The sequence below is a fragment of the Schistocerca gregaria genome, chromosome 1 (assembly GCF_023897955.1).
Source record: "Schistocerca gregaria isolate iqSchGreg1 chromosome 1, iqSchGreg1.2, whole genome shotgun sequence".
Taxonomy (NCBI): Eukaryota; Metazoa; Arthropoda; class Insecta; order Orthoptera; family Acrididae; genus Schistocerca; species Schistocerca gregaria.
The window spans coordinates 654,547,021-654,563,900 of record NC_064920.1 but is presented as its reverse complement, the minus strand read 5'-3'; the positions used below and the strand labels follow the sequence as shown (position 1 = coordinate 654,563,900).

Sequence of the window (16,880 nt, the reverse complement as noted above, 5' to 3'; positions counted from 1 at the left end):
GGAAATGGAAAAAAGAACACATTGACACCGGTGTGTCAGACCCACCATACTTGCTCCGGACACTGCGAGAGGGCTGTACAAGCAATGATCACACGCACGGCACAGCGGACACACCAGGAACCGCGGTGTTGGCCGTCGAATGGCGCTAGCTGCGCGGCATTTGTGCACCGCCGCCGTCAGTGTCAGCCAGTTTGCCGTTGCTCCATCGCAGTCTTTAACACTGGTAGCATGCCGCGACAGCGTGGACGTGATCCGTATGTGCAGTTGACGGACTTTGAGCAAGGGCGTATAGAGGGCATGCGGGAGGCCGGGTGGACGTACCGGCGAATTGCTCAACACGTGGGGCGTGAGGTCTCCACAGTACATCGATGTTGTCGCCAGTGGTCGGCGGAAGGTGCACGTGCCCGTCGACCTGGGACCGGACCGCAGCGACGCACGGATGCACGCCAAGACCGTAGGATCCTACGCAGTGCCGTATGGGACCGCACCGCCACTTCCCAGCAAATTAGGGACACTGTTGCTCCTGGGGTATCGGCGAGGACCATTCGCAACCATCTCCATGAAGCTGGGCTACGGTCCCGCACACCGTTAGGCCGTCTTCCGCTCACACCCCAACATCGTGCAGCCCGCCTCCAGTGGTGTCGCGACAGGCGTGAATGGAGGGACGAATGGAGACGTGTCGTCTTCAGCGATGAGAGTCGCTTCTGCCTTGGTGCCAATGATGGTCGTATGCGTGTTTGGCGCCGTGCAGGTGAGCGCCACAGTCAGGACTGCATACGACCGAGGCACACAGGGCCAACACCCGGCATCATGGTGTGGGGAGCGATCTCCTACACTGGCCGTACACCTCTGGTGATCGTCGAGGGGACACTGAATAGTGCACGGTACATCCAAACCGTCATCGAACCCATCGTTCTACCATTCCTAGACCGGCAAGGGAACTTGCTGTTCCAACAGGACAATGCACGTCCGCATGTATCCCGTGCCACCCAACGTGCTGTAGAAGGTGTAAGTCAAGTACCCTGGCCAGCAAGATCTCCGGATCTGTCCCCCATTGAGCATGTTTGGGACTGGATGAAGCGTCGTCTCACGCGGTCTGCACGTCCAGCAGGAACGCTGGTCCAACTGAGGCGCCAGGTGGAAATGGCATGGCAAGCCGTTCCACAGGACTACATCCAGCATCTCTACGATCGTCTCCATGGGAGAATAGCAGCCTGCATTGCTGCGAAATGTGGATATACACTGTACTAGTGCCGACATTGTGCATGCTCTGTTGCCTGTGTCTATGTGCCTGTGGTTCTGTCAGTGTGATCATGTGATGTATCTGACGCCAGGAATGTGTCAATAAAGTTACCCCTTCCTGGGACAATGAATTCACGGTGTTCTTATTTCAATTTCCAGGAGTGTATAATACTACGTTCAAACTCATTTAAATCTTGATAACCTGCAATTGTAGCAGCAGTAACCGTCATATCCAATGTGTGTTCTCAGAATCTTTGCAGTAAACATTGCGGTGACGCACAGTGCGTCTCTTGCAGCATCTTTCACTCACTCGCACTAAGCGAAACCATAAAAGAATATTCTGGTCTTCGTTGGGTTTCTTTCTTCTTTATTAATTATATCTCGCAAGACCTCAGACTAAGGAGTAGTGTGTAAGAAACGGAAGCCTCGTTCGACCTACGAGGCTTCTGTAAACTGCCTCCTTCAAGGGGTAATTACATTTCCATAGAACTCTTCTAATAAATCTCAGACTGACATTCGACTTTCCTGTTACTGTTTTTTGTGATGTTTTCACTTTAAGTGGCTACTGGAGTATACTCTTAGATACTTTATGATAGTGATTGGTTTGGCTATTAATGTCAACCTTTTTCATCGAGATACTGAACTAAATGTGTCTTTAATCGATAAATGTACTGTTTTATAATGACTTTCAGTAGCTCTCAAAATGAAAAGTACACCGATATAATACTTGTTTCCTACATCCGAATAGATGAATACCGGGCTTGGTTACCAACAGTTCACCTCAGTCACACGTTTAGCAAACATTTAGAAACCGTTCACACAGTTTCACTCGAAATAACGCTAGATGGGGTACATAAATTCCGTCCTCGGGGGAATGGGTGGTGACAGGAAGGGCATCCGGGACCCGTCCCCTCTACCACTAACATTGCCAAATCCAGTAATTAATATGCGGACCCCGTGAAAATACAGGACAAAGACCAAGAGAAAGAAGATTTGTTGATATGCTGAAAGAGGAGAACAACGTTGGCGGTGCAGTGTAAGTTCACCTGCCTTATTATGTAAACATCGGATTACATTACTGAATTCAGGATGTGAAGTATACAAACTGTAAATCAAGTATCCCACATAGCTGTCGCAGTGTGTTGCCTGCAGGTTGGTGCACTGTGGCTACGTGCCTATGAAGACACGAAGCTTCTCTCTAACTGGTTCTGTACCAGGCCGTGACTGCTCTGCGACCTCTCCTCGGACATCACATCGCACGTTATGCTTTATCACTGTCCAGATATCCCTAAAATTATGAACAGAGATCACTTGGACCTTTGGCAGCGACCAGTTTCCTTGGTATCAAAAGAAAGTAAAGAATTCACTGGCTTAGTCACCTTTCGTTTTATTTAAATAAATCTCTGTTTTCGACTTAACACCTACCAATACATCTTAAAAAGAGCGTATATTAACAGTCTTATGACTACACCCCCAGTGCGTTGCTGCATCTTTTAAGGTACTGCGAGGGCAATCTAGCCCATATTTGACTTTCCAGTTTGCTTCTGTATACTGTCAGGGGTCGTCGATTCGCATATTACTATTTTACTAGGCACGCTCCTATCGCGGGTAATATAACATTGATTTCTTCTGATTTGGGGAGGGGGGGGGGGGAGGAGCGGTCCGTATGGCGGGGTGGAAAGGGATGTGGGATGAAATACGGTCGAAGGACGTGACCTTTGAGCCGAAGATTTAATGATGGCTGTTAAGTCGAGAACGGCAGAAATTTATTGAATTTTTCTGTCGAGATTGGCTAATGTATTTTATTAATTAAATTGTTGACACGTTTCCGTTATTACCACCATCAGATCCATATTTAGAACATGAGAATAGTAGTTCAGTCACAGTTGCAGTAAATACGAAACAGTCTTGAGCAAATATTTTGAAAATTATTCCTGAGTTCGGAAGTGCTGTATTTTAGCGTGGCTGATGCACACACCTTTCAGCTCAGATTTCAACAAAGCTATTAAACTGTCTGAGGTGTCGTGTTTCTATTTCATCACGCTGTTTGCAGCAGTACGGAATTAAGGATAAAAATCAACTTGTGCACTGTATGGGAATACCACTGGTTAGAAAAACGTGTCCACAAGCAAAATTGATGACAGCAGAACAGAGAAAATAGTTAAGTAAATTGAGGAATTAGTGAAGCACGGGAAGTTATATGAAAAGCTGATAAACATAAAGTGGAAAAGGTGAAAGGGGAAAGAAAACTATCGGAGGATGTTTGTAAAAGGAAAGAAACCTGAGAATGCGGAAGGTGGAATCTAAAATTTGGCTCTGAAGGAGGAATATTTTTATTATTTTTACAAACGAAACGCGATGGGTAGCCAACACTATTATAAGTATAGAGGAATAACTCTGCGGAATTGCTGAATAATGAATAAAATGTAGGATCATGCTGCGTCTTTATAGACTAATTAGTATAGCAAAGAAGGAAACAGTAAGAGGAAACTATTGTTGGGGACGAAAAACAAGTGGAATATGTATCACTTACGCTCTATCGTAGTTTCTGAGTGAATTTCCACGAAAGCCTCAACAATTTGGTGGCTGTTCAAATTGGGCGCAGGATATCAAGAAACGTAGTGAGTCAGCACCGAAGTGGCTAATAGGCTCATGACAATAAAAAAAAAAACTTCATTCCATTTCATTCTATCTTGTAGCTTCACCAACGTACTCATGATTTATTCTGCATTATTTTTTTACTGATGCAACTTTATAATTCTGATTTTTATTGTGTATATTATTATGATAATGATGTATATGTATAAAGTGTTGAAGATCTTTTCTCATATTCTTTGTACTGCTGAGTGTTTACTAGATAGACTGTGAAAACTGTATATTTGAGAACTGATGCAACTTATTGTAAGTAACCGCTGTTTGTAAATGCTTTTCCTTGACTGACTATGAACAGACGTACACGGGAACTATCCTGGTGGCCGTCAACCCTTACAAGGAAATCGACATCTACTCCACGGTAAGTACAGCATGTAGGCCTAACTCTCTTGGTATTAGTTGTAAAAACTCTGTCCTTTGGTCACATTCAACTTAACAGTGATTAGCGCTGAAACTGGGTTGAATGGAACAAGGCAAATTCTTATTCCAGCGAGGGCTTGCTGCTTTACGTTAATATTAATAACAATAATAATAATAATAACAGTAATTTTATTATTATTATTATTTTATTCATCTCACATCGACTATTTATCCACTTACTTCGGCGTTCATTGGCGATTCCAGGACGACCTGCGACTCGAAAACAGAGCACGCAATGCCAAGGTGTACATATTGTCTTAATTTTACTCCGGATCTTTCAAGGATGTTTCGTATAGTGCAACACAATAAGCTGTAAAAATCGATGAATCTTTAACACTGAACAACGCACTGACATATAACGGCATTCGTTGAGTGACTTTGTCACTATCAAGCTACAAATTGTCCTAAAAATTAATGAAGGAAAAGAAAGAAACTCCGTTGCAACGCCCCGAAGAAGACGCCGACAGTCAACTGTGTCATCCTCTGCCAACGGCAGCAGTTTGAGAGGCAGTACGCGAATATTTAAGTGCACAGTACCGTTAGCATCTTTTTTCTGTTATAGTAGGTTACTGAAAACGATTCACATAACGTTGCCCAATATCTAGCACACTTTTGCTATTTAATGTTCAGTATATTCCACCTTCATGGAATCGATAATTACTGGGGAAGCGCTGTTGTTACTTTTAAGTTGATAAAGATAAAGGTTTCTGATTTATTGTATTTAAGTTGTGCAAGCTCCCAGGCGGCGCACCATTCAAATGACAACAGCATCAGTATATAAATCCCTATAGTCAGTGTATTTCTACTCCCGTAATTTGACACACCTATAACAGTGTGTAACATTGAATTTGTGTTACATAGATGTAATACTCTGCAGCAAAACCGTAGTTACGCCCTGTACTCCGGTGACTGCTGAAATTGTGAAACTTCGACGGTTTTTATTTTATGAGAATTGGGATTGTAGACTACTTTAACGAGCCTAAAGTTATTTGAAGTGAAGAAGTCAGACGCCCACATGGTAAATGTTGTAAAGGTGAAGTTTGTCGTCAACTCGAAATTTGCTTTGATCACCGCGGTGCTGTACTACACATGGATCTATTGAAACCGATATTACCTTTCTTTCCTCTGAACTTTGAACTGAGTTCGCCAGCTGTTTATACGGGGAACTGTTGTACAGTTGACTGTTGACTCCGAACTTTGGCGCAACTTGGAATTTACACTGAAGGGCCAAAGAATCTGGTAACACGCTTAATATCGTATACGGCCCCCGCGAGCACGCGGAAGTGCCGCAACACGACGTATCATGGACTCAAATAATGTCTGAAGTAATGCTGGAGGCAACTGACGCCATGAATCCTACAGGGCTGTCCATAAATCCGTAGGAGTACGGTGGCGGGGGGAGGTGGGGTGAGGGGGAGATCTCTTCTGAACAGCATGTTGTAAGACATCCCAGATATGATCAGCAATGTTCATGTCTGGTGAGTTTGGTGGCCAGCGGAAGTGTTTAAATTCGGAAGTATCCCTGGAGTCAATCTGTAACAATTCTGGACGGTGGGGTGTCGCGTTGTCCTGGTGGGATTGCCCAAATCCGTCGGAATGCACACTGGACTGAATGGATGCAGATGACCAGACAGGATGCTTACGTACGTGTCATCTGTCCGAGTCGTATCGCTTCAACTGCACACGCCCGACACCATTACAGAGCTTCCACCAGCTTGAACAATCTCCTGCAAACATGCAGGCACCATGGATTCATGAGGCTGTTTCCATACGCCTACTCGTCTATCCGCTCGATACTATTTGAAACGAGACTTCATCGACCAGGCAACATGGTTCCAGCCATCAATAGTCCAATGTCGGTGTCGACGGATCCTGCCGAGGCGTAAAGCTTTGTGTCGTTCAGTCACCAAGGGTACACGAGTGGACTTTTGTTGATGGCCTTGCACTACAATCTGCAGCAGTTTGCGGAAGGGATGCACTGCTGTCACGTTAAACGATTCTCTTCAGTCGTCATTGGTCCCGTTCTTGTAGGATCTTTTTCCGGTCGCAGCGCGCAACGATTTAATGTTTTATCGGATACCTGATTTCACTCTACACTCGTGAAATGGTCGTACAGGAAATTCTCTACGTCGTCGCTACCTCGGAGATGCTCTGTCCCACTGCTCGTGCGCCGACTATAACACCACATTGAAACTCACTTAAATCTTGATAACCTGTCAGTTTAGCAGCAGTAACCGATCAAACAACTGCGCCAGACACTTGTTGTCTTATATAGGCGTTGTCGACCGCAGCACCGTATTCCGCCTGTTTACATACATCTTTATGTTGTAGATAACATCGGAAGTTCACTGAGGCTTTTTGCGGATGATGCTGTAATACATCGACAAGTTGTAACAATGGAAAATTGTACTGAAATGCAGGAGGATCTGCAACGAATTGACGCATGGTGCAGGGAATGGCCATTGAATCTCAATGTAGAAAATTGTAATGTGCTGCGAATAGATAGAAAGAAAGATCCTTTATCATTTAGCTACAGTATGGCCGGTCAGCAACTGGAAGCAGTTAATTCCACAAATTATCTGGGAGAAGGCATTAGGAGTGAATTAAAATGAAATGATCATATAAAATTAATCGTCTGTAAAGCAGATGCCAGACAGGTTCATTGGAAGAATCCTATGGAAATACAGTCCGAAAACGAAGTAGGTTACAGTACGCTGCTTCGCCCACTGCTTGAATACTGCTCACCGGTGTGGGATCCGTACAAGATAGGGTTGATAGAAGAGAGAGAGAAGATCCAATGGAGAGCAGCGCGCTTCGTTACAGGAGGTGATAGATAAACTCCAGTGGTAGCCCCCGCCAAGGAATTAGTGTACCCCAACTGTCTGCGACTAGTGTAATGCATGGAATAGTGCGAAAGTGTTCAGATGTTTGCGAGCCGTGTAACTGAGGCGGAACGTGGGGACCAGCCTGGTATTCCCTAGGGGGATGAGGAAAACCGCCTAAAAACCACACCCAGGCTAGCCGGCACACCAGCTCTCGTCGTTAATCCGCCGGGCGGATTCGATCCGGGGCCGGCGCGCCTACCCGAGTCCAGGAAGCAGCGCGTTAGCAGGCTCGGCTAACCTGTCGGGTTGTCTTTCTGGAACTACCCGTGACTTATTACCACAATAAAGAAAGAGTGGTGAGCCATCGACTCAGGACAATAGTCCGATGCTTCCTCGCACCTCCTGCGAACGATTCGACTTTTCTCAATGTCTAAATGATAGCGAAGAAATGCATTTGCACGCCCCACTGTGCGTGCTGTGTTGCGATCTCCATCAAGTACGTTCTAGTAACGTTAGACACATCCAATGTCCATCGTGTACTCCCACCGTTCATCTGTAGGAATAGCTTCTTTCTGTAGTGGAAATAAGCTCGCGTAAGGATGAAATTTTCACAACGTAGTCCACAGGCATTGAAATATCGAAGTTATAGTTTGGTAGGGTCCGCTCTCGGTGTAAAACGTTCAGTTTCCTTCAGTGTATTACATGGCTGTCTGAATTTGCGTGCCATTTGTAAAATCAGTACTCTGAAAGAAGACCTCACGGAGTTATGGGCCGCATCGGCTCCCTTTGTGCGGCTGGTGCTGCGTCCATTTGTGTGCCGGCTGCGCGTGAGCAGTGCAGGCAGCAGGGCCCCGGCCGGATTCAATTACGCGGCCGCCGGTAGCGGCGGGCCCTGCCTGCCAGCCCCGCTGTCGCGCCTCACTGCCAGATCTGCGATTGCCGCGGCGATAAATCACCTGCTGCAAAAACCTTCCCGTCCTCCGAGCCGCCGCCGCCGCCGCCGCCGCCCTCTGCGCTTCCCCATTTCGGTTCGACTACCTCTGGAAGCACACACACACACATTCCAAAGGTTTAGCGGCCGGGCAGTAATTGTTCTTAAATGTTCATTTTGAAGCACTCGTGCCAGCACTTGGCTGCGTTGGTGTAGAAGAGGTCGACGAGAAACCAGTATCAGCTGTTCGGGATTTGACGATGACACCTCACGACTGCAGGATCACAGCTGTTGTTGTGGTCTTCAGTCCAGAGACTGGTTTGATGCAGCTTTCCATGCTACTCTATCCTGTGCAAGCTTCTTCATCTCCCAGTACCTAGTGCAGGCTACATCCTTCTGAATCTGCTTAGTGTATTCATCTGTTGGTCTCCCTCTACGATTTTTACCCTCCACGCTGCCCTCCAATACTAAATTGGTGATCCCTTGATGCCTCAGAACATGTCCTACCAACCGATCCCTTCATCTAGCCAAGTTGTGCCACAAACTCCTCCACAATTCTATTCAGTACCTCCTCATTAGTTACGTCATCTGCCCATCCAATCTTCAGCATCCTTCTGTAGCACCACATTTAGAAAGCTTCTATTCCTCTTCTTGTCTAAACTATTTATCGTCCATTATTCACTTCCATACATGGCTACACTCCATACAAATACTTTCAGAAACGACTTCCTGACACTTAAATACTCGATGTTAACAAATTTCTCTTCTTCAGAAACGCTTTCCTTGCCATTGCCAGTCTACATTTTGTATCCTCTCTCCTTCGACCATCATCAGTTATTTTGCTCCCTAAATAGCAAAACTCATTTACTACTTTACGTGTCTCATTTCCTAATCTAATTCCCTCAGCATCACCCGATTTAATTCGACTACATTCCATTATCCTCGTTTTGGTTTTGTCGATGTTCATCTTATATCCTACTTTCAAGACACTGTTCATTACGTTCAACTCTCTTCCAAGTCCTTTGCTGTCTCTGACAGAATTACGATGTCATCAGCGAACCTCAACATTTTATTTCTTCTCCATGGATTTTATTACCTACTCCGAACTTTTCTTTTGTTTCCTTCACTGATTGCTCAATATACAGATTGAATAACATTGGGGAGAGGCTACAACCCTGTCTCAGTCCCTTTCCAACCAATGCTTCCCTTTCATACACCTCGACCCTTATAACTGCCATCTAGTTCCTGTAAAAATTGTGAATAGCCTTTCGCTCCCTGTATTTGACCCCTGCCACCTTCAGAATTTGAAAGAGAGTATTCCAGTCAACAATGTCAAAAGCTTTCTCTAAGTCTATAAATGCTAGAAACGTAGGTTTGCCTTTCCTTAATCTTTCTCCTAAGGTAAGTCGGCCAATCACGCCAAACGCTCATTTCATTTCCAATGTTGAAATAATGTTGTTTCATGTTCACGGTAATACGAATGAGTGGGTTCAAGTGATGGTGCAGAAAACGCTTCCAAAAAATCATAGAAACAGCTCCGGTACCAACTGCACAGTCCATTCATTGCTGGTTAAACGCTTCAATGGATCGTCGGTCCCATCCATGCCTTGCATCATTTCACAAGGGGCAACTCGTGAATCGTTCGATCGCAATACACTCCACCAGTCAACTATTCACCAATTCTTGCACTGAAGACATACAATTATATGCCACGATAGTAAATGGCCTTTTGCAAGATACCCGGTTCCAAATGCCCGTTGTATGCAGTTCCCTTAACAATGTGTACCATGTCAATAGCTGTACTTAGCTCAAATGTCAGCAGCGTGCTTCCTCACCCCAGCCAACGTTCGGTGGGCCGCGCGCTATCAGGTGGGTACATTACATATGCAGATTGTGGACAGTTGGGAATGTGGGTCTCACGGGAAGCATGCAAGGGATAAGTCCCTACAGTCGCGCTATTCATCTGTGTCCTCGGTGGCTCGGATAGAGCGTTTCCCATGTAAGCAAAAGATCCTGGGTTCGAGTCCCGGTCAGGGCATACATTTTCAGCTGTTCCCATCGAGGTATATCAACAACACCTGTCGGCAGCTGAGGGTTTCAATTAATTATCATTTAATTTTTAATTCGTTATGACTTCTTGCAGTGCAACAGAATGAGAGATATATCGTGTTCACGGTAAAATTTCTGTCTTTTCTTTTTAATCTCTTTGGTAGCTGATAGCAATGTTTCGTTTCTCACTTCTATTGTATAGCCGAAACCGGTAATTATGTTCACTTTTGCGATCAAGATAATTAAATTAAAAAAATAGAAATATGAAACGAACCTGGCTAAAAGTTTTGAACAGATAAATGCGAAAATGTTTCACTTGCTTGTAACAAGTGTCAGCTTATGTACCTCTACATTTGTTATGTTATAGGAAAATAAGGGATAATTACCACTATTTTTAGATTTTTTGTGGCATTCTATAGTTTTTGCAAGTCTCTGTCTTAATAAAATATGCTCTAGTTGCACTGCTAAATGATTTCCCTGTGCACCCAAGTGAAAGAGTTTTGTTAAGCATCGAATCTGGAGGTATGACTTGCAGCAAATTAGAGATTTATCACACTCTGGAATATTTCAGCGACGAAATTCTTCTGTTTTTACTTTCTGGTACCATATATTTATTCTTCGTTCACCTTCATTTAAAAATGACTAAAATATTGATTTGACATACTCATTCCCAAAGTCGTAGGTGTTAGTTCTACAGTGTCCTATTGTGATTACTTTCAAATGAGCACAGCTGTTTTGAGACCTGTATAATCTGAACTTAATATGTGAGACTGTCCTTTATAAATTTTATCTTCAGGAGAAAATTGCTCGAAATGTGTGTACGTTCAGCGAATTGATTGCCAGCACATTCCCACATTATAGAATGTATGTAACACTTGGGTCGTAAATGTATGGAGACACAGTCACATAATTGAGCCTCGCTCTTCTATGCCTTCCTTGCGCGATGTACCAATGTTAATCAACGCATAAAATGCCTTTTACTAGTATGATAAGTATAACAATTAATTAGACGTTTGTGGTACTTACTTATAAAAAAATAACTTCCTCCTCTGATGAATTCGATTTGCATTCTAGCAGCAACAGTTCAGCACCATTTCTGTCACGAATACACAAACGTGTGAAAACACGGAAAGCACGAGTTATATTTAAGTTCCGATCATTGTGTAAAATGTGAACACAGCGTCACACCAGTGTCACGTGACTATTTGGGTTTGATATTGACTCCAAGCGGAAACGTACGCTCACTCCATAGATATTACTACTCTCTGTTGACGATTAAAGACGGGAGTTGCATTCTTTGGTTTTACTCTTATGTGGTATTAGCGGCATGAGTCTTGAAGCAGATCAATGGATTGATTAATTATTTTAGCAGGTAATAAGAAAATTATCTAGAAGCCTCGTTCCTTGCACAAATACGTTTCCGTGATTGCAAAAGTCTGTGTGCAAGATTGTACTGAAAACGAGAGATGGAGTACAGGACGTGAAATAAGTCACATAGACTCTAACCGACGAAACTTCTGTCGCACCCGATTATTTCATCTGGAGCAAGCCTATGAAATTATTAAATGAAAATCCCCGCACATAAAATTCAGCCTGTCCTTACAAACGGTTCTGCCTTTGGGTAGTGATGCATTCACTTCAATACGATTGTTTTGCTGTCATGTCATGATGTTGCAGTATGCATAGCTTCCATTACGCTATTAGTCTTTCCTTGTGTTTGAGATTGTAATTATGAGCCATTTAATGCCTTAAGTTAGCACGAAGTTTTGTGTATATTACTAATTCACTTTCCGGATGCTTTCATCCACCAGGCTCCTCTTTGTCTTCAAACATTTAGACATTCGACTCCTCAGAATAACTTGAGTACGCAATCGGAAAACAGAATATTCTGCTAATCTAACCGTCGCTTATTTTATCCACCGATATTATTTAGTGGAAGATTATTGGTTAAGGTTATTAGTTAACGATACATTATTTACATACAGTTTTTTGCAAAGTTAAATTTACACATATAGTTTCACATTTACAAACGGTTTGCGTTGATATAGAATATTTTCTTTTTGCCGTCTAATATGAAATTCACAGTCGTTTCTTTTGCATTGCATGCACAGTAGATACATAAATCACACACATATAAAGATTATAAGTACTGCTACTACTAACATTGCTCTACATTTAAAATAAACATAATGTTCGTTCCGATACATCGTTGATGGATTACACAGTATACTACGGCAGAGCATTTCGGCTACACTAATTTCCTTTTTCATACAAACTCTCTTCCTTACGGATACTTAGCGCCTCTTCGAGCTGTTGTTTCTACTTTCCCCACAGTATTCGTGTTGCCTTGCTGGCGCAGAGGCTTGCAATATCAGAGATCGACGTACAGCTCCTCATTACATCTGCGCTTCGGAGCATTTTCAGATGAAATGAAATTGCTGGTACCTATTATATCACGAACCTCTCAACATAGCCGGCCGCGGTGGTCTCGCGGTTCTAGGCGCGCAGTCCGGAACCGTGCGACTGCTACGGTCGCAGGTTCGAATCCTGCCTCGGGCAAGGATGTGTGCGATGTCCTTAGGTTAGTTAGGTTTAAGTAGTTCTAAGTTCTAGGGGACTGATGACCACAGCAGTTGAGTCCCATAGTGCTCAGAGCCATTTGAACCATTTGAACCTCTTAACATAGGTATTAATGATAATTACGGAATAGGTTCTCAGATACCTGAGTTGCACGAGGACTTTTTAAGTAACAGAATCCAGTACGTTGTCCTGTATGGCGAGCGTTCATCAGAGACAACGGTATTGTCGGGAGAGGCTCCAGTGCAACAGGACCGCCCTTATTACCTATAGACGTAAATGATCTGAGAGACAGAGTGAACACCAATTTGCGACTGTTTGCTAATGATGCTATGGTGTACGGGAAGGTGTCGACGTTGTATGACTGTAGGAGGATATTGTATGACTTCGAGACGGAATTTCTATTTGATGTAATGAGTCGCTGTAAATGCTCTAAACGTGGAAAAAAGATAAGTTAATATAGAGTATAGGAAAAACAACCCTGTAATCTTTGGCCGGCCGATGTGGCCGAGCGGTGCTAGGCTCTTCCTGCCTTGGGCATGGTTGTGTGTGATGTCATTAGGTTAATTAGGTTTAAGTAGTTCTAAGTCTAGGGGACTGATGACCTCAGATGTTAAGTCCCATAGTGCTTAGAGCGTGTAATATTTGAATACAGTGATGGAGATGCGTAATTTGACACACGACGATATAATATCCATGTGTAACACTGAAAAGCGATATGAAATGAAATGAGCACATGAAGTCGGCAGTATAGAAAGTAAATGTTTGACTTCGGTCTATTTTAGGAAAATTTAGCTCAACAGTAGTGCGACCCATTCTTCAGTACTGCTCGATTGTTTGGGATCCACACCAGTCAGATTCAAGGAAGCAGTTCAGAGGCGCGCTGCTAAGTTTATTACCAGCGGGTATTACGAAGATGCTTCATGGCTCAAATAGGAATCCCTGGAAGGAAGACGACGTTGTATTCTCGGAGAATTATTGAGAAAAGTTGGAGAACCGGTATTTACGGCTGACTGCAGAACAATTTTACTGGCGCCAAGGTACATTTCGCGTAAGAACCATGAAGATAAGAGAATTTCGGGCTCGTGCAGAGGCGTGTAGACAGTAGCTTTTCCCTCGCTCGATTTGCGAGTGGAACATGTGACAAATTTCGTGCCATTTGTTTGTACAAATATGGTCAACTATTCTATGCCATATGGATCTTATTCGATTTTTAAAATTTTACTGGTAATCTTATCGTGAATTAGGGCAGCTGCAGCCAAAAATGTACATATAAAGGCAACAAACACCGCTCTGGCTGTAAAAAGTTTATTAAAACCATGACGTTTTAAAGCCAATTTAGGTGATCAAACAGGAAGTATTTTACAATTTTTCTTTGTAGGCAAGCGTAGTGAATAATGTTACATGGACTAGAATAGACGTGCACATAAGGTACTTACATAACTGTGTCTACAACACACAAATTAATTTTATCAGTTACATGAAGGACTGGGAGGCGCTTCAAGAAAAACGTTAAATAGTGTTGTAGCCTCATTTATGTAACTACCTAACGTGCAGATCTGTTCTGCTCCATGTAACAGTATTCACTAAGTCTGCATAAAAAGAAAAATAGTAAAATACTTCCTTTCCAACCTCTGTTTAGATCACTCAAGGACGCGCCTAAAGTGGCGTGAAACCGGTCGGCGTTTTAATAAACATACTACATCCAGAGCGGTGTTTGTTGCCTTTATATAAAAATATCTCCTGTTAGTTTTTTCCCCAATATATTCTCCCACTGTTAGTTGGATTCCGCCACCACAGTTCCATTCCGCCAGTACCTCTTTCGTACAGAGTGAACGATTTCTTTTGGAATTAAATTGTAGGTATTCTCAGCCTAGGCTCGGAACGTATTGAGACTCCCTGCATCAATGTGTATGACGTTAACGAGGTAATCGTGTGGAATGCCGAACGCGTCAGAGAGCGGTCGTCAATCCCCCGCTGGCGGTACGCCTTACGCTGGTACGTAACGAGCGGCTGCCCTTTAGCGGAGCGCGCGGCCCCGGTGCTCCGTGAATAGGCGGTGCGCGGCGCTGCTCTCCCGTGTGTGTGTGCGCGCGCGCGCGCGCGTGCATTCACCGACTGCCTTGCTTTTAATAAACCTAAACCACAAGGGAGCCGAACGGCGAAACGTCCCGCAAGCATTCCGAGCGTCACTTCTGAAATGGGAACGGGAAGACAACACTGTCGGCCCGCCACAAGACGCGCGGGAGCGCGCCTTTTGTCTGCCACAAGTAACGATCTTCTTTCTCATTACTCGCTTTTGTTCCTTCTACCCTTTATTATCCCTGTTTCATCCTTTCGTTTATAATCATCGGTGCGGGGCATACTCGTATGTAAAACTGACGAAGCGGAAATTATAAATGCCAACATTATCATAGCTTTCCGACCTTTGCCGTAATTTTTCGTTCACTTTATGGCCGGCCAGAGTGGCCGAGCGGTTCTAGGCGTTACAGTATGGAGCCGCGCGACCGCTACGGTCGCAGGTTCGAATTCTGCCTCTGGCATGGATGTGTGTGATGTCCTTAGGTTAGTTAGGTTTCATTTGTTCTAAGTTCTAGGAGACTGATGACCACAGAAGTTAAGTCCCATAGTGCTCAGAGCCATTTTCGTTCCGTTTATAACACGAACTTTTCAGCTGCAGATGCACTGAATCGTTACTCAGATTTGTAAATTCCAATGAAATTATTCAATTGGCAGAAATAGCTCAGATTTTGGTACTGCAATCGGCAGCACAATGCGCTCCTTACGTTGGATAATGCACGCTGCGACGTCGATTACTCACGTAAAGAATTAGATACCCATTCTACAAACCAACAATAACTTATTACGGTGAAATGTGGTATTTTAAAGCAGAGTATTGGCCGGTGACTCTAGTGCAAACACATGCGTTTTGTGAGTGGTGCTATACCAATTGACTCGCACAAGCTTAAATGTTCAAGTGCGTGTGAATTCCTATGGGACCAAACTGCTGAGGTCACCGGTGCCTAGACATACGCACTACTTAAACTAACTTACGGGACAACACACACACACACACACACACACACACACACACACACACACACACACACACACACACACACACACACCCCTGCTCGAGGGAGGATTCGAACCTCCGACAATAGTGGCCCCCCGATTCGTGACATGGCGCCTCTAACCGCGCGTCGACTCCGCGCGGCGGCACAAGCTCACCTCACATATTTAATCGCCGTAACTACCGGTACACTCTTTTTCCCGTGAGTTTTAAAATCTGCAGAAGCTTCCGAAAAGAGTCTACAATATGGGCAGTGCTGTTACTCGTTCTGAGGAACAGTGTTGGGAGCACCTGCCGTGAGGTGTGACGGGAACCCAAGGTTGTAGGCACCCACTGAGAGAGCAGCACGCAAAACAGACGTACACGTTTCGTGGTGAATGTGAGGTCAACCACCAAATAGATGGTTTGTACATAAAAGTAATTCTCACAATCCTAGGAGTTCACAAGATATTCATTACCACAGAAACAATTTTGTGGAACATGATATATGTAACCTCTGTTTACAAATTGTCTTATAAATCATTGCTGGAACAGTTCAGTGATTGTAGCTTAACTTTTCTCATGACATCACACTAACTGGCTTCTCCAAATCGCAACCAAACTTTTCCCTTCCAATCTAAGTTGCACCTGTATGCACACTACAGATCAACCGGTTACCATCACCTTCATTCCAAAAGATTAACAAAGAAAGTAATGATCAACATGTGGAGGCATAAATTTAAAGCAACTTTTCATGGTGGAGGAGTAAATTTAAGGCAAACTCACGATTTTTAGCGGAACCACGAATAATCCGTCATCGTATGGTTTCAGTTACGGCGCCCAAAACGCTTCCTCTGTTTTCTCACCTTTCATTACTTACCTAAATTATCCTCCCATTGGTGACGAGGAAATAACGCGTTGCCAGCATATAGGAGAAAGAAGCGCCCATCCTGCAAGACCCCTGTTATAGACTTCAGCCACAGCTCCATTACTGTGTTGTGGAAACGGCGCATACAGAATTGGATTGGCACAAGAGAACCATGTAGAGCAGTCATGTACTAGCCTTTGCTGCCATTTGCGCTAGGGGTCATGTGACACGTTACAAATAATTTGTGCTGACTGACGTAACCGG

General features: G+C 44.0%; 1 protein-coding gene across 2 annotated transcripts in view; it reads left to right on the top strand.

The window, feature by feature from the left end:
- LOC126361386 (myosin-I heavy chain) overlaps window positions 1-16,880 on the top strand; it is a 783,760-nt gene that overhangs the window by 407,043 nt on the left and 359,837 nt on the right. For both annotated transcript variants that reach the window (XM_050007788.1, XM_050007787.1), the window contains exon 3: window positions 4,193-4,255. In XM_050007788.1, coding sequence (XP_049863745.1) covers window positions 4,193-4,255 — 63 coding nt within the window. The remainder of the gene's footprint in view (window positions 1-4,192; window positions 4,256-16,880) is intronic.